Raw genomic sequence first — 24,187 nt, 5'->3', positions numbered from 1 at the left:
CAAGCGTCACCCGTAAGTGCCCATTTTAGAGAAGTAGCGGGGGGGCAGAGACCCGTGCAGCCTTCATGGAAAGCAGCTGATGCAAGGTGCTACCAGTGTGCTCCATCGCTGTGAGCCTCCTCACTCCAAGGGCCTGATGTCTGCTGAAGGGACTGACGTCTGGGATTCCTGAATCTGGAGAGCTGAGCCTGTACTGCTTGACATCAAGGAGCAGGAGCTGGGCCCAATAAAGGAGGAAGGTGCTTGCGGATTAGGCGACATACCACCTAAGTTTTAGGCAGCTGACTACCAAAAGGACATCTAAGACCTAGAGTTAGGCACCGGGGCCTTCTATGCAATGTATGGGAAGAGTTGAACTGACTGAGTAGCTTGGGCACCTCAATGAGGAGCCATCTAGAGCTAGCCAATAGGAAATGCTAAGCACAGGGCTGTGTTTAAATTCCCGCCTCTGTCTGGTGTTCGGGTCTGAGTCAAGACTGCTGGGAGGCACCTCCATCCCTGCAGGCTCTAGAGTCCTCTTGAAAATAAAGAGAAACAAAGGCACGGGCCTGCACCAACTGCTGGATGAGGACAAAGCCCAGGCAGCATTGATAAGAGTTACAAGCATGTTGTAGCCACCACAAACCACAGTGGTTTGTGAATACTGTACGTAAATACTGTAATGTCAATGTAATGTGTGGGACAGCAGGAAGAACCAGGGTCAGCCTACAAAACTGTGCTGACTGCTCATCTGGACTACAGCTCCAGAAACTCGCAGGGGCTGCGGGGCAAGGGAAAAAGGAAGAGGGAGCTTGAGGCTGGAGTAAGGGGAAGAGAGCTGTGTGGAACTGGATCAGCCCTGCACAGAGGAGCGCACAGGGGAGCTGGAGATCCCTCCGGCTCGGGCAGCCAGGACTGCCGACCGGGGGAACTGAACTCAGACTTGAGGGCTGCTGCTTAGGCACGCTAGGGACTAAGGGCTAGAGGTGTGGGGAGGAAATTAAGGTGCTGAGTATGTGTTACCAGTGTTGATGTTTCTTTACCTATTATCTGTTCCCTCCCTTTGGCCCCATTGACTTGTGACCCTAACCCAGAAGATATTCGATATAAAAGTGGGAGCTCCCCTTTGCTTCTTGCACCAGTTTCTGGGGCTGCAGGGTTGGCACGATATGTTCAGGAACCCCCCGCTCCCCCAGCTTTCTGAGGAACGGTTCATCTTTCAGTGCAACTCTACCTCATCCGTGTCACAAAATGGAAGACGTCCTATCTGCTGGAGAAGTTACTTCTGAGTCATGAACGCCACAACCAAAGTCAAATTACAGCTGAGAAACAGAGAGGCAGAGACAGACAGACACCTTGAGAAAGCAGCTGTTCCTGGCTCCAAGGCTGCTTCAGAAGCATGCCGTTAAGTATCTGATTTTTGTATGCTAAATTATTGATGCCACATCTATGTACTGACTAAAACACCACAGCCCAGGTTGCTGTATGCTTCCATCACTGTGGGGCGTTTTCAGAGTTGTGAACTACAGGGCAATGGATCCATTTTAACCACATGCATGAAACGTTATAGCCTTGATTTTTGGTGAACTTAAAATATAAATAGTGGCCCCTGTTCAGGCCCCATTGGCAACGGCAACAGAAATGTGCCAACATTGACCAGATACAGCAAACATCTGCTAGGAGATCACATTTCACTTTTCTGAATTGTCATGGCGTCTAAAGTCAAATTGGTTGGCTGGCTGCTACAACAGGGAGGTTTCCATGCCATCTTAGCTGCTCTCCCCATCTTGATCATAAAAACAAATTAGTATTAGCTTGGTGATAATAGATGATAGCAGGATGGAGACAGCATGAAAGGTGCCAACGCACTTATGCTGCTAGGGTTAATATTGCCTGCTCCATGCCTTTTTCAGATTCAGTAAATAAGAAAACTGATCAAGACAGTCTGTAATAGTTTAACATTCTTCCACTTATTTTGCAGTCTTTACTTGCTCAACACTTTCCATTTTACCAGTGATAAAAGCAGCGTGCACGATTACCATACCAAGCCAGGATCTAACATTTTTTTTCCTAACAAGGAACATGAAAACCAGTTTTCTAATCAATATATCCTTCTACACAGTAGTGCCACTTTGGACATAAAGTGTGTTTTCTTGCTCCAGGAGGCGGTGGGAGCAGTTCAACAGGGAGCTCCAACAAGCTCTCTTAATTAGCCCGAGGTGCCATCTGCTGGCTGGATACGCCAATGCCTCACTCTCCCGGGGTCCCCCCTCCTCTGTTTTCAAACAACCCGTGATCTAATTTGAAGGATGAGCCTGTAAATTAAAGCCTTTAGCTTTCAGCTTTAGCTTTTGCTCCTAATTTTTATATTTTTCTGGCAGTCTTAAGAATGGCAAAACAGAATTCAAAGGTTAAGGGAAAGAAGGCAGTGTGAGAAACAAAATTGGGCTGCAGCTTCTAAAACAATTTATAAGGAATAAAATACAACTGGGAAGAAATCAAATTATTTTTTTCTAGAACTTAAATATTTGTACAACCCAAAGTACTCATACGGCTAAAACATCAGTCAGGGTAAGCACAGGGAGGAAAAAATTATAGTTTCTCTGTTACTTACTGTCTGTCTTTGATGCATAGTTGACATAAGTCCTTGTGTTTGCAGGTTACTCAAGACACCTTTGCTTCTGTGGTTTTAAAGCAAATTAATAGAAAATCACCTTGAGCAGTTTTCTACTTCGAGCTTTTGACTACTAACTCAGGTGAGCAACAGGTCACATATGTACAGGCAACAGCCAAAGTAAACCAAAAAAGACCATCTGTTGCCTTTAATCTTTGGCTCTGGGAGTGGGGGATTTCCTGACTAACAGTAAGAGCAGTAGCAGTGAGACTCCATTGGCTGCTAGTGTCAGGAAATCCTGACTCCTAACACCCGTTGGTTTAAAATGAGCTCTACTGCAACCAAATAACAGACCTCAAAAGGAAGAGCAACTTCAAAGGATGTAATAAAAGAGGTTGGGGGAGGGGGCAGTAGAGGAGTGGTGAGGTCAAAAGAAGCAGTAATTGGATTCCTAAATTACAAACGTTGTACTGAGAACCAGAAAACAGCACTCACACACTGTTTAGAGATGAGATTTTTACTTCCTTGGCTGTAGTCTAATGCTAGCAAAGGTGTTAGTTACTTATACACACGTTTGTGTGATAAAAGTGTGGCAATATATACAGAAATATAAGCCAATGTTGTTAAATTTGGGCATTCAAATAAAAGTGGCCTGATTTTCAAAGGTGCTGAGTACCAGCAGCTCTCAGTGATTTCAGTGAAAGCCAGGCATCTCATGCTTCAAACATATAATTATGGTTTTAGTTGCCTATGCTGATACACTCAGATTTGGAAGTGTTCACAATAGCCTTCTAAAGATGTGTTATGAAATCACCATGCTTGTGGCAATACTGGATTTTGTATCCACTGTAGATATCAGTCATGGAAAGATGACAGTCTTTAAGATACTGTTCATGTAGCACATGTAGCAGTATCTAGGTTGTTTAATTTGAGTACATTTAGGCACATCTGACATTCTGTCTAATAGAAACAGTTATACTATGGAAGAAAAAGATCATCACAATTTATTACATATGTTAGTTATTCCTCACTGGTTCACAGATGAAGACCAAAATGAATGGAAAGAGCATTTCCCACTAATTCTGTAATTTGTGGAATACTGTAGCTACTTGTCTGTCCTCACAAGATTCGATGACCATGGATCACATGAGAAGGTTTGAATATTGCCACATGGTCTCATTAAACTCAGGCAAGGGAAGAAATTCAGATCGGTTTCTTTATTATAATAAAGAAACACAGTAATTGCTTCAAGCTTTTTTCAAATAAACAAACGGTAATAAACTCTTTTAAAAAAGGAGATACCATTCTGAGACGGGAATTTTATGGTGGGAGGAAATAACACTTACATAAGACTTTTAATCTTAGCAATAACAGCAAAATGTAGCAGAGAATCACAGCTGTGATTCACTGCTAGGAAGATAGTAATGTAAAGTGAAGTAGCACTAACATCAAGGTGGCCCAAAGTATGTCAAGAGTTGCCATCCACATGAATCAGCAAGCTGAATTAAATGGACTCGTACAGGCCTTGAACAGCATGTTGTGAGCATTATATTAAGTGACAACAAAGGGAATTTTGTGACATCCAAGTTTCCAGAGCTTCTGGGAAGACACATTTCACTCTGCTGGGAATAAAGAAAGAAAAAAAGAAATGAAAAAAAACAACCACCATTCTGATGCGGGTAGATGCTGCTATAACTAATATAACAAATACTGAATTAATTAAGAATCCATGACCCACCCCCACACTAATCGTGTCCCTTCATACTATCAATAGTGTACTGTGGGCTCTGAGCCTGGGCACTGCACTCTTAAGTTACTATGTTGTGGGAATTCCTTCACTACTTAGCTCAGTTTCTCTTTGGTGTAGGCCGTGATTTCACTTGAGCACCTGTTTGTAGTAACACTGCCTCAATATCTTCCCAGATTCTACTGGCTTGCAGCCCACCATATCCTCATCAGTCAGGCTCATCAAACAGGAGATAAGGTAAATTAAAATGACATCCCCAGCCAGGACCATACTTTTAAACAGAGTTGTGTGCCCTGAACATTAGCCAGGGCAGAGGCAGCAGCCATTCTTGTCCTTCCTCTAAGCAGTGCCCAAGGCTGGTGCCCCATTCACCCACCTGTAACAGGGCCCCCAACCCTGTTAGCTGTGACAAGATGGGGAGCAGGACATCTGTAGCCTGCAGGGTCCAATGGCTACAATAGCCAGCCCCAATAGGCTGAGGCCTATTATGGACCTTGGAAAAGTGCAGAGCAAAAACAGCCTAGGTTCATTTGGCCAAAGAGAGATAGCTGAGCTAAGATGCAGAAGGCAGGTCAGGCTAATTAGCAACCAGAGCAGTGCTCAGGGTGTTGCTGAGAGCCAATGGACTGGAAGGGGTGGAGCCCTGGGAGTGTGGGAACTGGAAGGACAATAGGGCCCTGCAGGTTGCAAGGAGAAGAGCTCCTGTGTAAAGTGGCTGCAAGAGATGGATTGACTGCTGCCCAAGCTGTCCCAGAGGGCAGTGAGGGAAAAAGCCAAGGGGAACTCAGCTTGCAGGAAAGTACTGACCCAGGGCAGGGAGGACTTTTGTTATACAGTCATTGTGCTTGCATTTGTTTTAGTCAGGTTAACCAGAGGACCAAGTGGTGGCTATGGGGGAGGTTTGGAGGCCACAGAGGGGTGCCTGGCAGGGCACACAGTAACAGGCAGCCTATCCTGGGGTCAGGGACCCAGGGGGCTGTGGAGTAGTGCAGTCTGAGGCCGAGACAGCCAAGTCCAGTGGAAGTAGCCTGGCCCAGAGTCAAGGACCCAGAAGGCTGAGGGCTGGCACAAAGCTGCAGGAGCCATACTGGGGCCAAGGGCCAAAAGGTCTGAAAGCTGAGGTCAGAGCAGGCTTAAGTCATGAGGGCCAAAGGCGGGAAGGACTAGGTCCAGGAAGAAGAGAGACTTGCTGGGGCTAGCGGCTCGGCAAGTTATGTGGATTGGTTGGTTTGACAGACAGGCCAGAGGGTCCAGTGGATCCTTAAGGTAACAGCTGGCTCCGTGGTCGGACCCAGCGGGTGGTGATTGATGGAAGTCAATCATTGTGGTGCCCTGTGACCAGTGGGGCCCCTCAAGGCTCTGTCCTTGGACCTATTTTGTTCAACATCTTTATTAACGATGTAGACATTGGTATTAGAAGTGGACTGGCCAAGCTCACTGATGATACCAAACTTTGGGGTAAAGCATCCATACCTGAGGACAGGAGGGCAATCCAGGCTGATCTTGACAGGCTCTGGAAATGAGTGGATGCTGTTTAACACCAAAAATGCAAGGTTCTCCACCTTGGAAGGAAAAACCTGGAGCCTGCTTACAGGCTTGGCAGTGCTACGCTGGCTAGCACTATGGATGAAAGGGACTTGGGGGGGGTCATGATTGACCGCAAGAAGAACATAAGTCTTCAATGTGATACAGCTGCTAGTAAAATGAGCAAAATGGTGGCTTGCATCCATAGATGCTTCTCAAGCAAATCCCAGGACATTGTACTCAGCCTTGGTGAGGCCGCAGCTGGAGTACTGTGTCCAGTTTTGGGCTCCACAATTCAAAAAGGATGTGGAAAAGCTTGAGAGAGTCCAGAGAAGAGCCATGCGCATGATCAGAGGTCAGGAAAACAGACCTTATGATGACAGGCTGAGAGCTACGGGACTCTTTAGCCTGGAAAAGCGCAGGCTCAGGGGTGATCTGGTGGCCACCTATAAATTTATAAGAGGTGTTCACCAAGATCTGTGGGAACGTTTGTTCACCAGAGCACTCCAAGGGATAACAAGGTCGAACGGTTATAAACTCCTGAAGACCGTTTCATGCAGGACATAAGGAAGAATTTCTTTACTGTCTGAGCCCCCAAGGCCTGGAATAGCCTGCCATCGGAGGTGGTTCAAGCACCTACTTTGAATGCCTTCAAGAGAAATCTGGATGTTTAACTTGCTGGGATCCTATGACCCCAGCTGACTTCCTGCCTCTGGGGCTGGGGGCTGGACTTGATGATCTTCCAAGGTCCCTTCTAGTCCTAATGTCTATGAAATCTATGAAATTTGTGAGGAATGGATACGGCTACAGGGGCAGAAGAAGACCACAAATAGCCCATAGTGTAACTGGTACACTGAGGCACTAATAGCACCAGGAAAGCCATAGCAGTGTCCCAAGGGCAAGGTAAAACTAAACTGGGCTCCCTCTGGGGCAACTCCTAAACTTTTATAAACAACATCAAGGCACAGCAGGAAAGGTAAAAGGGAAGGCACCCTGGGTGGTGGACTGGTGACAAAGGTTGAGTGGCCACCAGGGGGCATCATGGCCACCCCTGGGTCCTGAACCTGTCACAACATCCCTAGTTATGCTACTGAAACTTAGAAAATGTAAATCTCAGACCAGGCTAACAGTTCAAGCCAACAACAACTTTTAGGAAGAACACACAGGATATGCTCAGTGCTGTAAACTCCTGGCAGGAAATGAACAGGTAAATCCATGCTGAAAGGGGAGAGAACAGCACACACTACCCAAAACAAAAGTAGGAGGTGTAGTAGTTGCCAGGCAAAGATCTGAGAATACAAAAGTAGATGTCCTCAGTAAAATAAGGGCTTTACCAAACACATTATTGATAGTCTCACTATTCTCCTAAGTTTGTATTCTTCTCACAAACAAAAAAAAAGGGAAAATGATAGAGTAGCATAACATGGGCTTCTCTGAAGAGGCACAGTACTTTACTTGGCAAATTCTCATTTGTACATGGTCCCCTCCACTGTTTGAAACTGCTTCATGGCAACCCTGTTAATGATGCTTATTCTTGGGATAGTTTTCCTGATCAGCTTGAACAGAATTACCCTTCCCCTACAGCTTCCAAAGGACTGCCACAGAACCTCTTCTTCCAGTCTACTGCAGTGTGATTTGTGGTTTGCCACTTGGTGAGTTTTAGGACTTTGTGGAGTTTTGTTCATCCACGTTCTTGTAAAATCCTAAAACGTCTAGTCCCATTGCATACTCTCATTCTCATTCCTTTTCTTGTCAGGGAAGCCTTAGTGTTCTTTGTAATTCACAAATATCTATGCATAACTATCAATACCATTTGGGCAGGGGTTTGACTTTTTGTTGCAAGAGGAAAAGTAGACTAGTTTACTTGGGTAAGACAACAGAAGGCAGCAACCGGTTCTACTTCCCTTATTTCCCAAAGATTTCCACATAAGGTACTTCAGTTCCTAGCACCCTAAAACTTGCTACAAGAAGACTTACCAATATGTTATTCGAAAACATGCATGAACACCAGCTAGGATTACTTTAAACCAATAGGAGCAAACCTTGATTTGTAGCATGCCTGCCGAGAAAAGTCCCAACCCTGCCCAAGCACTTTTCTAATCCCATTCCCCTGGCTGCTCTGCTTTCTGTTCCTTGCCCTATCTGCCACTGTGTTGCCTGCTTCCTCCCCTATCTGCTGCATGCCACACACAGAGGCTGGCTGAGCCACCTGTGGCATACTTGGCTCAGTATGGCCACCCCGCCTCTAAATAAACTGAACCATTCTGAATTAACTCCAGGACCTTCCTAGCTTTGAGCTGCATTTTCCCTGCTTAGACCAGCAATACCTAGGAAAATGTATGCATTTCAGCCCACTGCCAATGCAAGCCTTTTATCTCCATTCTTTTCTGTTCCATGTGTGAAGAGTCAAAAGCAAATTACTGATCTTCTCTATGGCCAGTGTAATATTTAATGGCTTTGGTTTCCAATTTAAGATGACCACGCTAAGAAAAAGGGGAATTAAAAAGCCTTCCAGCAGGTTTCAGGGAGCATGTGAAAGGAAGCCATGAACATGGGCTATTCTCACCGGTTCAACTTTTTCAAGCCACTTCCCTTTCCATTCTTGTTCAGACCACCATGCTTTCAGACCATTAGCTTTCACATAATGTTCTTATGGCATACGCAGCAATCCTTACATATACTGTACTGCAGCCACAAGAAATGCAGTTTGCTGTCTGGAAGCCAGAAGGAGCCAGCCTGGAGTGGTCCACAGCCCAGTCAAGTCAGACACAGACCACAGTTGGAAAACTATTGATATAGTGCATTCTGCTTGGCAACACTGTCCCCTGCAGGAACCTTTTTTAAAATCATGTCATGCACACTGTGAGGAAAAGCAGCAGATCGATCACATTCCAGCATGTACTTCAAGTACGTAATACCTGGATTGCCTGCATTCTTTGATTATTGGATACATGGCCTTTATTTTAAAATACAATCTCATGAAGCCCCACACCTGGATTCTGTACCCTGGCCTCCTCTTCCCTGACCCCAGTGGAGATCATGGGTACATGCTGTGGGATTTAATGTCCTGGGCACTGCTCCAATCCTTTGGGATCCTTCACATTATATATATGCTAGTTTTCTAGAGATATTTTCATTGGATTTAATTTCTGATTCCCTTTTCCCCTGGAGTTGAGTTATCCAAGCAGTTTGGCGCCTGTTCCTTCACACATTGCATGAATGTTTCAACTCAGCTTACCAATGGTTGGAATCCGGGTCAGGAATCGGAGCTTCTAAATTTTTACTGAATTCCATTGTGAACTTGTGTAGTCTCAAGCAACTTAATCTGTGACTAGTTTTATGCACCAGGAGAATAGCAGACATCACTATATTGTAATGGACTTTGAGGCTTAATTAGCTCCTGTTAATAGAGCTGGCCAGAAAAAATTCAACAGGAGCTTACTCTGCAGAGTCACAGAACTTAAAATGCTTCAAGGAATCAAGTGGATTTTACCCAAATGGTATTTCTCCAGCGTAGCAGAAAAGCTCTGACAATGTCAAAACATAGCATTTCAACATTTTGGGAATTCGATATTTCAATTTTCAGTTTGAAACATCTTTCTGTTCTGAAATTTCATCTTACATGTTATAGTTACCCAGTATTTTGAAGAATCAAAATGGAATTGGAACAGTGGTGTTGAAACAAAGCACTTTAATGTAAACCCTGAACTAATTCTCTTTCATAATAACTTCTGTGAAATTCCCTATTTTGTTCCAATGTGGAATGAAGCCAGTTTCAAATCCTTCAGCTAGCATCCTCAGCACAACTCCGATACCTGCTTTGAGATGCTGACAGTACATGCATTGTACTAACTGACCTACACCTCCAGCAGTTCTGTTTCTTGCAAGAGAAATGTAAGATTATCTTCGTTGAGGAGAGGTGAACCTGAAATGTTTAGGACATTGGACTGGAATCTGAATGCCCAGAGGTAGAAGCCAGTGAAGAAGCAGAAACAGAAACAGCTCCACACACTAGCATCCATTTTAGCATCCAGAACTGTACCCTGGGGATAATTCACTCTCTCTCTTTCACACACACGTAAGAATAGCACACGTGGACATAAGTTAGAGAAAGCCCATATTTTATTTCTTAAAACTTTACTGAAAGGCAGGCAATGCTCTCACTTGGAAAAAGACAGACAAAAGGAAACAGTATTAGGGCTTTATGTGAATAAATGCGAAAGAACTCAAGCATAAGCATGATCTTTCCAATACAAAAAGGCATAGGAGTAAGAAGATAAAATATTGCATGATGCCCTGTAAATAAAACAAGGCAGATCAATTTATTTTGTGTCTATAAGTGATGAACAATTTATCAAGCATACAATGAACAATGGTTTTCCAGGAGAAGAGAGGCACTTATAATAAAGTGTTACTGCTCCAGCTACATTATATAAACAGCATCCAATTTATGGAGTTAGGAAGCAGATGCATCTCTTAGTAATAAGTCACCATTATCCAGAATAGGCAGTGAAATCCAGCATACTGTATATTTCCAGGCAGCATAAAAACAATTAATATCCCCATAAAGTAAACAACCACAAGTTCAATTTTGGAATTAAGTGTTCAATAAAATGATGAAGTACCAAAGCCTACTCTTATTACAGCCTAGGTGATTTGACAAGCCTCACTGAGGTGCTAATGTACTCATTAATATAGTCTGGAATCCATAGATTGCAATGTACAAATAAACAATATTTTGAAAAGGTGTAAATTCAAACTAAATACCTAGGCTTCAAGGTTATAGCTTAGTTTATTAACCTTTACAAGGGAACCACCTTTTTACTGGCCTCTTTAGAAATATACTACCAAATTTTTTCCATCCCACTCTTCCAGGATTGCACCCTCGGGACACCAGCACTTTCCAGAATAATCAGGTGATAGATGTAGCTAGCAAGTTTCCTATATGCGTAACTCAGTAAGGGCTTGAAAATTATGTAGGCCAAAAGTGAATCAGCCAGCATTGCCATAATGAGAAATGTCCATAAATCTGGCCTTGTTGGGGACTATAAGGCTAAATTGCTGCCTGGGTGATTGCCTCTTCATAGCTTGTTCACAGCAAGGGTCTGCAGCTGTCTGGGGGTGGTAGGATGGAGGTTGGAGTGAATTACACAACTCTATGGTGGTCTCAGTTTACGAACATGGTGAGGGAGCGATCACAGGGCTTTTTGCTTAGTCAGTTCTGGGCTGCAGACCAAGCTGCAGGCAGTCTCTGCGACTGCCCTCCCTTATACCAGGAGTAGCTGGGAATCAGGAGTCACATCAGCTTTGTAAAGCCACGTTTGCCCTCCTGTTCATTTGGATCACAACTCCTGAGAGGTCACAGACTTTGACTGGGTCATGAAGATGCAGCCTTGGCAGGGAGAGAGGGGAGCCTCTGCTGTGGAGCCCGTGTGCATACCTAGACTGATCTCGGTATAGAGAATGCAAAATCCCTTGGGAAGAGCGGCAGGGGAGGCGGAAGGGGGCTGTAGGCAGCCGGAGAAGGAAGAGGCTTCCTTCCCTATCTGCCACTGCGTTCGTGTGGCCAAGGGGCTCCATGCCACTGCTCAGATGTAAAACACTGCATTTTAGGAGGAAGCCTTCTCCAGAGATTTTTTTTGTTTTAATGTGTTTCAGTTCTCAGCCTGCAGTCTTGCAGCTGACTGCAGTCAGTTCTCAAGCCCTTTCACTAAGGTGAAGAAATCAGGCAGCTGAAGTAGGAAACCTGACTAGATGCAAGGGTTCTTGGACTCCTGGTTCCCAGCCCAAAGGGTATTTCAGTGTGAGGAGGGGCTCCTTCCCTCTCTAACAGTGGACAGGGCTGCCAAATACTTTGTCAGACCAAGGAGACATTGCTTGGCTGGTCCCTTCCACCCACAAAAGTCATGAAAACAGAACAGGTAATTCCATGCAAGCTCTATGACACTGAAATTTTAAGCATTGCTGGAGCACATTGCAACTTGCACATTTTTTCACAAGCAAGGTATTTAAGCCAATGGGAAACATGGCTTCAGAAACCAGGGGCTTCGGCCTGCTGCTTTGGAGCCATGAATTTTCAGAAAGGTGCAGTGGCAGTAGCCCCACTGCCCCTGTACAATAGCAGGGCTGAAGTTCTTGATCTGCTGAATGTATTAAACACAAGGCGCAGCACTGACAGTTTACCCACACCTGCCCTGGCTTTGCATGACTGAGTGCAGAATAGAAAATCTGCTACTTGATACTTTCTTTTCTGAGACTGACCTTGTTGCCACTTGGATACATTGGGTCAGCGCCTCCTTCTCAGACAGGGTTGGCACTTCAGCCTCATGTCAGGCTGAGGGAAGGTCAGGACCCAGAATAATAACAGCATCTGGTCCCATAGCAGTGCTACTTGAGAAGCTTAATGCCTAACATGGGAAAGGACATGTTCAGTATGAGCACAGGACAGCCCTTTGGCATCCTGTGTAGGGCAAGCCTTGTCTGAGTGCACATCATCATCCAGGGGCTGCAGCATTCAACTAACATTTGTATACGTGACACTTGGAGTGAGGTTTAACTGAGTTCAGGTTGTAGACAGAACACATTTACCCTGATATAACTTGCCTCAGTTTTGCACACCACTACAAGTTATACTTGCCTCTAGGGTGGACACAGGGCTAATTCTGTTAAAGGTAGATGCCCCATCAGTGTTATTAAAGCATCTCATCACTAGGTGCTGGTAGGTTCAGTAATAGTCTCCACTTATTCAGCAAAAGGTAACTGTGGGGGTGGGGTGTGAAAATAGCCAGAGCTTACATGGTGGTAAGTGTGGGGTATATCCATACTGTCAGTTAGGGGTGCTATATAAATCAGGGGATTCTCACCTCTTCCTTTCGGCTGTGGTTTAGCATGTTATTGCAGACCCTTCCTAGGTCTGCCACAGGGTAGGAGAGGGGCTCTGCAGGGCAGTATGTGACTCCTCAGTCCTCACACAAACCCAACAGGACGTGCTTAACTCGGGATTCTGGAACCATCAACTCTTCTGACTTCACTCTTTGGGCACTGGATCTTTACAAATTTCCTGGGCCATTAACAGCCTCACTGTTCAGAACTGGTGTTTTATTCTGTGTGCTGGTCTTACCCCACTGACAAAATAGTCACCTCTGAAAGTCTATGCAGAAATTAGCTGCCCTCTGACTGGCAAATCAGAGGCTACAAATATAGAGAGAGGGGGAAGAGGGACAGGAGACAAAGGCTATGCTTTAATCAAAGAGCCACGTCCCCTAAAACCTCCCTCCTGGACTCTAATTCCAACTTTAAACAAGCTGTAAAGTTTAACGCTTTTTTCCCTGCCCAAGACGGGTATGATCCAGCACACATCTCCCTCCAGGAGACGGATTCTATTATGCGTAAGGAAGAACAGGACACTGATCTCTGTCTGCACTGGGAGCAGATTTCATCACCACGTTAACCTGTAGCTTCAGTACTGAGAATGAAAGTAGCGAGGAGGACGGCCAGCGGCTCTTCTTGCACCCCTTGTTCAGGCTGATACTGTAAAGAGCCCACAGCATTATCATGGCAGCTGGCTCACGCAGAGCAAAATTAAGTAACTGTTAGCACTGATGAAGACCTTTGCAGTACAATTTCTCCCCACAGTTTGAAATGCCCAACAGACAGCTTATGGGGCCCTGAACTCAGAGACCAGGAAATCCATGAACGATTTTTATGGTGTTGGAAGCAAGCCCCATAGGTGGTTCCTTTCGCATTATGGCCAACCCTGTTAAGTGTCCTATTTATTGCTATTGATTATCATATGATAGGTCCCCCCCAGTATCCCTATCATCCGACGTGAATGAAGAAAAGTTCTTTTTCTTCATATGCCCCAGACATCTTCCACTGAGCGCTGAGATTTGTGCAGTCTTTCCGAGACATTTGGAAGCTGCATTTCCCTTCAATACATACATTGCCACAACTGCTGCTCAGCTAAGTACTAATTATTGAAACCAATTGGAAGAAAACAGTAGTCAAAGATTAGATTACATGTTTCTTTTCCTTCCTATGCTTCATTATCCTCTTCTTGTAACTGAAACATACCAGCTGCGGGTTATTCAAGTGTGAGGTTTTATTTGTTGTTTTGGCATATTAATGCGCTCAAGTTTCCAGGCCATTTCACTGCTAACAAATCCTTGCATAAACATACTTGCACATATAATCTAGAAGGAAGAGATCTAGATAGTGTGTGCTCTTCAAAAATCCTGAGAGAAAAGTCCTACCTATGGATCATATGTTTGAAAGAGGGAAGTTGATAGTTTGTGAAACTGCCAAAATGCTATTCCAGAATGGCTGAAGTTATGTTATAGTGGTTGTGATCACTTCCAACCACACTCCTGCCTCAAGTCCAGTGTCAGGCTCTGGGTTTTTCTATATTGAGTGCCCTCCACCTTCAAAGATTTAGGTATGTTCTTAGGAGTCTGTTTTAAGAAAAACAGTTTGAGCTTTACTTCCTATGCAGGGAGCAAGCACGTCTGAAAGGTTTAAAGAAAGTCTTCCTCTCCCCACTCCTTTATTCTTTGCAAGTCTTTCCCCTTCAAGAGAAGGGGGCAACGGGCAGTGAATTTTAAGGAATACTGAAGTGTGCCCCAATTCTGTTGCAGACTGTCACGAACACTTGCTCAGTATTGTCTACCACAGACATGGGTTTTTGCTCAAAACACAAAGAATTTAAACAAACACATTTCAGGCCCGTTATTTGCCTTCTGATTTTAGAAAACTACCAAGTTTCACTTTCTAGTGTCTCTATGCAACTGCAAGTGCAAGACCCTAATTTTTCTTGTCAAAGTTGATATTTTCATAATACGTTACTCCAGGAATGTGAGGCTATAAGATAACAGTAAATCAAGAGAGAATCACAGAGAAGCCCATGGGCTGGTAACAGTGAATTTTGCATCGTCTTCCACTGATCTTTATAATCCAAAAAATGTGAACTGGGCAAGCAGTTTTAAAGTCCTAGAAGCAGGTTTGCACGTGTTAGGAACAGCACCAATTGTGTTTTAAATAATGATTCTTTTCCAACCTATGGTGAAAACAATCAACTGTACTATGAGAATTTGTGTTATGTTGTAGAGACCAAATTTAAGTACAGGCACTTACTACTTCTACAGCCTAGGCTCAAAGTGAATCCATGAGTAAGGGTAACAACACATTAATTCTAAGTTTTTCTTAGACCAGAATTTGAAGCACTATATTTTTTCCCTTAAAACGTATACACTTTGTTTTTTAAATGCAGGATGAAGAAAAAAAGATGTTTCCAGAGTTATGGCTGCAGAGAGAAGGAATAGAGCCTACTCTTCAGCCAAATCACTCTGCCTTTACTGCTTAACTAAATATTTAACTGTAGTGGAGACCAGTCTTCAGCAACAAGTGGCTATGATTTTGAAAAAAAGAGCTAAAGGACTCTCTAACGCCAGGAATCAGGAGGACAGCACCCAGAAGGAGCTAGCAGACAGCAAAAGTGCTCTAAGAAAGGTTAGCTTGATTAGCTGAACGTTAAAGAAGACCATTAAAAAGGATAGGTAACAGTTAAACACCTCTGGAGAGGAGAAGAATGAGCCATTAAGTCAACTAACTCCTTTAGCTGCCTGAACAGTAATGCAGCAGTTGATGCCCAGTGACCAAAAAAAATCAAAGCAGGGTGGCTTCTCTCCTGGTCAGAAAATCAGCTTCCCTGCTTAATACATGCACTCCAGTTTCAGTGTGGGTGTGATTTTTGAGCAAAAGGTGTGCATTACATGCAAGAAGCTAAATATATTGTCCTACACTTAAAATTCTACTTTACTTCCCAGTGGCCTTCATCAAGAACAGCAACCCTCAGAAGTATAAAGTCACTTGGTAATAATGGCTAAAAAAAGCATTTTACCTTGGCAAACAGGAGATTTTAAGCAGCTATAGAAATCTAGACAAGTTTCTTGTACTTGCAGGACTGGGCACTTAAAAGTCATGATGATATTGCAAAAGTAACAATCCTTTCACAAAATCACGTTCAGAAATAGCCAATACCTGAAAATGACAGAACTTCAACCAATGACACTCTTAAGCTGTTTAAAACAGACAATCCCCCAATTGCCAAAATAATAAATGGCAATACCATGTTGATTACTTTTCAAGAGCTTTACTTACAATCACACATTCTTGGTAAGTTTGAAATTGGCTAAACATGTTACATCAAGTATAAAAAGGGGCAATTGAAAACAAAACACTTGTACAGCTGTTTCAAGAGGTAGCATTACTTTTGCATAATAAATTTAAGTTTTACTGCATTGTCTGCCACTCTTGTCTCATTACACCATACCGATCTTGTCAATGTGTCAAATATTTCAGATGTAAATACTATATTATGAGTATTATGGAACATTTTTAATTAAATTAGTAGAGAGTATAGGTGTAAATAATGACTAGTCAGAGCATTGCTAAGAGTTTATTTGGAAGCTTTCACTTTAAGTTCTTATATCACAAAAGACGTGTTTACGGTTTTACAACAAGCATTAGAAACTGAGATGTTTTTATTCTATCGTTATAAAAGTAACATAGGAGACCATTCTAAGCCATCTTCAAAATGCAGACCAATCTTTTTGTATATAAACTGTACACAAAAAACAAGGCACTATACATTTTTGGATATTAAAGTATAAAGTTTGAGTCGCACAGTTTCTCAAGAAACCCATGCCATAAATACAAATGCTTTGTTCAATTTAGCACCTGAAGCAGCACTGAGAACAATTCATTATCTATTGCAAAGAGAAACTTTTCAGAATGCATAAGAGATGCAGGTTGGTGGCAGAGCTAATTCAGAAAAGCAACTGCCACCCAGCTACTTGGGTTTTTTTGACATGGAAGTCTTGAAAGTGAATACATATTGCATTGTTAAATACATGTTTTATGTGTTTATATAAATATAAATTCTTTTTAATCCACAAACTAACAAAATACCACTTTACAAAGAGAACCTCTTCAAAACCAAAATGGCAAGTCTGTATATATAGCCAACGGACAGGTGCAGCAGTTGCTTGAGAAACTACTGTTTAAGTGCATAGGAGAGCAAAATTTAAACGCATTACCCTTGGAGGTGAAACAATAATGTTCTCACACATTTACATACAGCTTGGGTAGGATCTAGAGTACTTCAGATCATAGCTATATTGATTCTTGAATACTAAACCAGAGGAGTTTGTTTTGCTGGTCCAAAGGTATTGAATGTGACAACAGAGATCCCTCCAGCACTATTTTTAAATGAGAACACAATTCAGAAGAGTCCTTTTGACTTCTTAAGGTTCACCTGCTTCCATGAGGGCAATGCATTGTACTCCTCTCTTGTCATTTCTAATGCGACCTAAGTTTAAAACAAAACAGAACAGAGACATGCCAGTGTTAGGAAAGGCATTCAAGGATAAATCACAAGAATGTAGAAGTGATGCGATATGCATGTGTGCAAACTTAAAAACACTCCCCTCCCCTCCCCACACACAGTTGTTTCCCCGCACTAACCTCAAAATCTACATCTGAAAGGTAAATTTCAAGCTTCAGTGGGTCAACTCCCTCAGGCAGAGGCCTTGCTAGAAGATCTGCTAGAGGATACACAGTTTTACACAGCTTGGCTAACACATCTTCTACAAGGATTATCTGATTAGAAACTTCAGCATCCTGAAAGGGAAACAAATAAGAAGAGTCAGAAGCATATTACTGAAACCATTCCCTACTGATTTCACATAAAGTCAACTCAACAAATGGTATCAAAACCATATTGGCCTGGGGATGGTTACCTGGCCCTGGGATTTGGAAAAAAAACAAACTAAGCACACTGGGGACTAAATTTCTTTTCCAGAAACATTTGGCCATTATAAACTATTTGCTTTTTAAAAGAAGGGCTCCTTATGCTCTTAAAAATGTCCATTTCAAACATTAACTTCTGAAGACTATACTAGATTAGTCAGAAGACTACAGAAGACTCACACTAGCAGTTTAAACTACCAGCTTATTTCACTCTTTGACTGAGAGGCTCATAAAGCAGTCACACAGAATCAATGTATTAACTCCATTTCCCAGATGGGAAGTGGATACAGGGATCTGCCTGGACCACCTTGTGCTCTATACCATTGTACCCTTGCAATGACAGTAGTGTAGAGATAATGATGTAAATCATCTATGAGGCTGCATACTTCTTTCAAGTTTCACAGCCCCCCTGAAATGTCCCAATTAAAAATGTTCCAATTAAAGCAAGGGTACTTTTTAAAATGAGAGCACATTATAATCCAAGTCTTTTGGTAGAAAGGTGAAATGTGGTTTTCTGGGAGATGGCTGTGGATTTTGACAAAAAATCTACTTAGCTCATACATACAGCAGCCCAATATTGTTTTTAAGTTAGGATTTGAGGTTAAAAAACCCCAAACCTAATTTGTTATTCTTCAAAAAGCAACACTCATGTATTACTTCCTTTTAGTGAAACTGAAAGAAACTCCTTACATGCAAAAATAAACAATGGCCATATCAAAATCCAACTGTGATAGCAATGCTCCTATTTCCAGATCCCTGAACTGTGCTATTCAGTTTAACCTGTTGAAGTTTGGAACTTCACAGCACAACATACTGGGCATTACTGACATCAAAATACAGTACCACTGCTGTAGGAATGCGTGACCCTGACAATTGCAGTGAAAGGCTTGCTTACCATTTCCGTGATCTCTGCAATGTCTTCCCTGTGTTCCCAACTTGGGAACATATTGGTGAATGTCAAGGGTTCCAGACCAGCATGAATTAGGTAGGATTTGGGAGGCTTCTTAACATTTTTCCCTGTAACATTCAATATATAAGAACACAGATTAGAATATGAATCGTCTTGCAGCTTTATATTCTATGCTACCCGATTAAAAAAAAAGTTTAGCCAAGTCACAAGTGAGCTTGTGATATTATATAAAGATTTAATTAATCGCAGTTTCTTTTGTAAATTAAGGCAATTTTAAAATGTCTAATATTTCAATATCTAAAATGAGTCTTTCTGGGGATATGAATACATGTAAAAAACCAAAACTGACAAACCTTGAAACATGAGTCTACCATATCCTATACCTAAGCCACCACCTTATACCGTTGTGACCTAGCCAGCCCCTCCACAGTACTTTGAGCTGGGGGTAGCAGCCCTGGGCTGGCAGGCTGACTCCCTGGGTCCCCTACCAGCTGGGGCTGCTCCAGCCTGCCTCAATGTGCTGCACCTGAATAAACTCCAGAGCTTACTGCTCTACAGTTTATTGCTCCTGGATATGTGTTCAAACAGTGCACCCACAAGCAATAAACTCTGGAGCAATATGCTCTGGAGTTTATTCATGCACAGCACATTGAGCTGGATTGAAGCTGTGTGGTATGTAATACAGCAGACATGCTGCACGTTCCATTGTTCTCCATGCTGCAAGGGAGCAGTGAGGAGGCCTTTTTGACTCCTAGATATCTGTACTCTGCTGCCAGCCAGGCGCCACATGGCAGGAGTGATGTGGGTGCTTCCCCAGGAGGCCCCCAGAACCCCAGGAAGGTTGCTGGGGCCTAGTGCAGGTACCTGCCTCCTCTACCCCACCCAGGGTGGCCATGCACCACCACTGGTTGTCCCTGGGGAACCAAACATCCATGCATGTCTGGACACAGCTATTAAGAGAGAGAGAGAGAGTATATGAACGCCTGGAACCTAATGGGAAGTCAAAATAATTTATGGACCACTCATGGCATTTTCCCCTTTTGCCAACTGGAACACTATAATTTGTACCTGTTGTGGATGCTGAATACTACTAATACTACCACCAAGCACCAGGGAGAAGTTGGTAGCATTCACTTCTGGCAGGGAGGAACCCAGCTGCAAGTCATTATACTATGTATAGATGGGGGGAAAAAAATCCGGATCAGCTGAATTCACAGCCATCAGGGACACAAGAGCTCTCTTGAATGTTCCTAAACTGAGCAGCACTGCTCTACTAGTTCCCTCTCAAACAGGTGCAGAGAAAGCAGAAGACACCACAGCAGACCCGTAGGTCATCAACCCACATCCACTTTGCTATCTCATCCAGCAGCTTCCTAGTGATAAGAGAACCTTCTGGGAACTCACTTGTGGCAGACGAGCTATTAGTCAGCTATCCCACCCGATACCTACACTTTAAAACACAAAGAAAGGGACGGATGAAATCCAAGGGGTCCCAACATCGGTCATACCCAGTTGATTCTCCCTTTTAGCACTTACTCTGTCACTCTGATACAGGATACCTATGGCCTGACCCAGTAAATGACAATTATTATGCTCTTACGCTGGAGTTAGCTATCACTGTTTCAGTAAGTTTGCAAAATGTAAGAAAAGTGTTTTGCTTGAGGTCAAACATTTGGTTGCAAAGAAGTGAGAAATTGTTCAGTAGCATGAAACTCAGACTTCTCCAAGGAGCTTTAATTGGGTAGTCCAGTGAACAAATTAGCACATGAACCTTTAAATTATACCCTTTGACAAGAGATTTCTCATCTGAATGTTTTTTTTTTAAGCCTCCACCATTCCAAACACGTTCGCTGTGGAATCTGCTTGAATTTGCCATGGGAATAAAGACGGGCATGCAAAATTTGTCAGCCTAGACTAGACAGACTACTCTATTCTTAATTCAGTTAAATGCCAAAGTGATTTTATATATACATATGCATATATGAGATGCTTTCATCAGATACTTTACAGGTTTAGCCATCGGGCATATTTGAGTTGAGAAAACATTTTTGCCATTTTAATTAAAGTTCAACATTAATTTTTCACCCCCACACAAACAAGCTTGCTCCTTCCATACAAGGAACAGAAGATTCTCACCCATGCTAGCTGTCTGGAACTCAGCACTCTAAAACAGTCTGCTGATTTAGCAGATAAAGCTTCAAATACTTTCAAGAAAATCTGATGGGTTAAATAAGATTTATGCTGAGGAAGGAGAGGAGGATCCACGCGGTGAACCAAAGACTGCGGCGCTGGTGTTATCGGGAAGGCTTTGGCTTCCATGACCACAGCCCGCTCTTTGGAGAGAGAGAGGCAGCGAGCTGCTGGGAAGAGATGGCTTCCACCTCTCTCCCCTGGAGAGGAGGCTCTTCTCAGCCAGGCTGGCTGACCTGCTCCACCGGGCTTTAAACTAAGCCCGCTGGGGGATGGGGGGACTACTGCCCCTGCTGGCCTGCTGAGCGACCCTTGCAAAGCCAGCAGACCAAGGCAGTTAAGGGAGCCCACCCCTGGCACAGTCTGTGGGCAAGGCAAGAGCCCCTAAGGGCACACTTGCCTGCCTGTACACTAATGCCAGGAGCCTGGGCAACAAGCAGGATGAGCTCGTCCTCCTGCTCAGTGCAAAGAAATATGATGTCATTGGGATAACGGAGACCTGGTGGGACTCCACCCATGACTGGACCACGGGGATAGAGGGCTATACCCTGTACAGGAGGGACTGTGTTGACAAAAGGGGCGGGGGTGTAGCTCTCTATGTGAAGGAAAGCTACATGTCCCTGCAAGCTGATGTTGGCGACCGGCATGGACAGCTAGAGACCCTCTGGGTAAAAATTCGTGGGGAATTCGGCACAGGGGACGCAACGGTGGGAGTCTACTACAGACCTCCCACTCAAAGTCCCAAGCTTGACCAGGAGTTCGCCCGGGAACTGACTGAGGCCGCTTGCTCCAGGACCTTGGTTGTCATGGGTGACTTCAATTACGCGGACATCTCGTGGGAAGATCACTCAGCTAAATCTGAGCGGGCGCAAAGCTTTCTCTCGTGCGTGGATGACCTCTACCTGACTCAGGAAGTCTATGGGCCAACAAGAGGCAAAGCGCTGCTCGACCTGGTACTGGCTACGGGGGACGACCTAATCGGCGACCTAGTGATTGATGGGAAGTTGGGTGACAGCGACCATGAGCTGATCACCTTCACCATCCGCCGTAAAGCTGGCAAGTCAGTCAGCAACACAGAAGTCCTTGACTTCAGAAAAGCCAACTTTGACAAGCTCAAGAGGCTAGTCGATCAGGCCCTCAGGGACCATGACCCCAGGGAGATGGGAGTTCAAGAAGAGTGGTTGCTTCTCAAGGAAGCGATCCTCAGTGCACAAGCTAAATTTATTCCAACACGGAGGAAAGGCAGCAAGAAGGCACAGCAGCCCCCCTGGCTCTCCAGAGACCTAGCGGACCTACTGTGGCTAAAAAGGAAAGCCTACAAAGGATGGAGGACGGGATTCACCTCCAAGGAGGATTACTCCGCACTGGTCCAGTCCTGCAGGGACCAAGCCAGGAAAGCCAAGGCTGCAACTGAACTCCAACTAGCTTCAGGCATAAAGGACAACAAAAATTCCTTTTTCAGATATGTGGGGAGCCGGAGGAAAAGCAAGGGCAATGTTGGACCCCTGCTAAACCAGATGGGGCAACTGACAACTGACGCCCAGGAAAAAGCCAACCTATTAAATAGATACTTTGCGTCAGTCTTTCATCAGTCACACGGGATGCCCATGCCTGCTATGGGACAGGGAAATCTGGGTGAGGGGAATCCCCTACCCTCCATCAATGCTGACCTCGTGAAGGAACACCTTGAGAAGCTGGATACCTTCAAGTCAGCCGGCCCTGACAACCTGCACCCCAGGATACTCAAGGAGCTGGCGAGCGTCATAGCCCAGCCCCTGGCACGGATCTTTGAAAACTCCTGGCGCTCTGGTGTAGTGCCCGAAGACTGGAAGAAGGCCAATGTAGTGCCGATCTTCAAGAAAGGGAGGAGAGTGGATCCGGCTAACTACAGGCCCATTAGCCTGACTTCTATCCTGGGGAAGATCTTAGAAAAGTTTATTAAGGAGGCCATCCTTGAGGGACTGGCCCAGGCTAACAGTCTAAGGGACAGCCAGCATGGGTTTGTTGCAGGTAAGTCTTGTTTGACCAATCTCATTTCCTTCTATGACCAGGTGACCTATCACCTGGACAAGGGAGAAGAGATTGATGCCATATATCTTGACTTCAAAAAAGCTTTTGATCTGGTATCCCATGATCACCTCTTGGCCAAACTGCCCAGTTGTGGCCTTGGCTCCACCACGATCCGCTGGCTGGGAAATTGGCTTCATGGCCGGACCCAGAGGGTTGTGATTGATGGCACTCACTCATCATGGTGCCCTGTGACCAGTGGGGTCCCTCAAGACTCTGTCCTGGGACCCATACTGTTCAACATCTTCATTAACATGTGGACATTGGAGTCAGGAGTGGACTGGCCAAGTTTGCCGATGACACCAAACTTTGGGGCAAAGCATCCACGCCAGAGGACAGGCAGGTGATCCAGGCTGACCTGGACAAGCTCATCAAATGGGCGGACGAGAACCTGATGGTGTTTAACACCGAAAAATGCAAGGTTCTCCACCTTGGGAGGAAAAACCTGCAGCACCCGTATAGGCTCGGCAGTGCTACGTTGGTTAGCACTACAGAAGAAAAAGACTTGGGGGTCATCACTGACCACAAGATGAACATGAGCCTCCAATGCGATGCTGCGGCTAGTAAAGCGACCAAAATGCTGGCGTGCATCCATAGATGCTTCTCGAGCAAATCCCGGGATGTCATTCTCCCCTTGTACTCGGCCTTGGTGAGGCCGCAGCTGGAGTTCTGCGTCCAGTTTTGGGCTCCACAATTCAAAAAGGATGTGGAAAAGCTTGAGAGAGTCCAGAGGAGAGCCACGCGCATGATCAGAGGTCAGGAAAACAGATCTTACAATGATAGGCTGAGAGACATGGGACTCTTTAGCCTGGAAAAGCGCAGGCTCAGGGGTGATCTGATGGCCACCTATCAGTTTATCAGGGGTGACCACCAGGATCTGGGGGAACGTCTGTTCACCAGAGTGCCCCAAGGGATGACGAGGTCGAACGGTCACAAACTCCTGCAAGACCGTTTCAGGCTGGATATAAGGAAGAATTTCTTTACTGTCCGAGCCCCCAAGGTCTGGAACAGTCTGCCAGCGGAGGTGGTTCAAGCACCTACATTGAACACCTTCAAGAGTAAATTGGATGCTTATCTTGCTGGGATCCTATGACCCCAGCTGACTTCCTGGCCTTTGGGCAGGGGGCTGGACTCCATGATCTCCCGAGGTCCCTTCCAGCCCTAATGTCTATGAAATCTATGACAATGAAGTACTGGGAGGGATAGTGAAGTTATTACTCAAAGCTACAAACCAACTTTCTTCATACTATACAGTAAATTTGTACACTTATTGTAAGCCAAAAAGGAGTCATAAGAAAATACTGCAATATTCTGAATTATGGAACTGAATCCTTGTTGCTTTGTTTTACAC

At 44.4% G+C, this 24,187-nt stretch overlaps 2 protein-coding genes and 1 long non-coding RNA gene across 28 annotated transcripts in view; 1 reads left to right on the top strand and 2 right to left on the bottom strand.

Moving 5' to 3' along the window:
* Window positions 1-2,937, bottom strand: part of LOC149865042 (uncharacterized) — a 68,199-nt gene extending 65,262 nt beyond the window's left edge. For all 6 annotated transcript variants that reach the window (XR_016442351.1, XR_016442350.1, XR_016442352.1 and 3 more), the window contains exon 1: window positions 2,594-2,937. Coding sequence is in view for 2 of the 6 variants with exons in the window: in XM_090047505.1 (XP_089903631.1) it covers window positions 2,594-2,620 (27 nt within the window). In the remaining 4 variants the exon portion in view is untranslated. The remainder of the gene's footprint in view (window positions 1-2,593) is intronic.
* Window positions 2,639-16,163, top strand: LOC149865041 (uncharacterized). The gene is made up of 3 exons (XR_016442357.1): window positions 2,639-2,735; window positions 4,517-4,577; window positions 15,130-16,163. It is a non-coding gene; the product is annotated as an uncharacterized LOC149865041 (long non-coding RNA).
* Window positions 16,164-16,304: 141 nt separating this feature from the next.
* Window positions 16,305-24,187, bottom strand: part of SVIL (supervillin) — a 200,437-nt gene continuing 192,554 nt past the window's right edge. For all 21 annotated transcript variants that reach the window (XM_090047480.1, XM_090047481.1, XM_090047472.1 and 18 more), the window contains 3 exons: window positions 18,565-18,686; window positions 17,385-17,540; window positions 16,305-17,229 (listed from right to left, as the gene is read on the bottom strand). In XM_090047480.1, the coding sequence (XP_089903606.1) occupies window positions 17,143-17,229; window positions 17,385-17,540; window positions 18,565-18,686 (365 nt within the window). In that variant the 3' untranslated portion in view covers window positions 16,305-17,142. The remainder of the gene's footprint in view (window positions 17,230-17,384; window positions 17,541-18,564; window positions 18,687-24,187) is intronic.

This window comes from Crocodylus siamensis, chromosome 5, assembly GCF_052110815.1.
Source record: "Crocodylus siamensis isolate JL-2025a chromosome 5, ASM5211081v1, whole genome shotgun sequence".
Classification (NCBI taxonomy): Eukaryota; Metazoa; Chordata; order Crocodylia; family Crocodylidae; genus Crocodylus; species Crocodylus siamensis.
The sequence above is the reverse complement of the archived record's forward strand: the minus strand, read 5'-3'. Positions and strand labels throughout refer to the sequence as shown.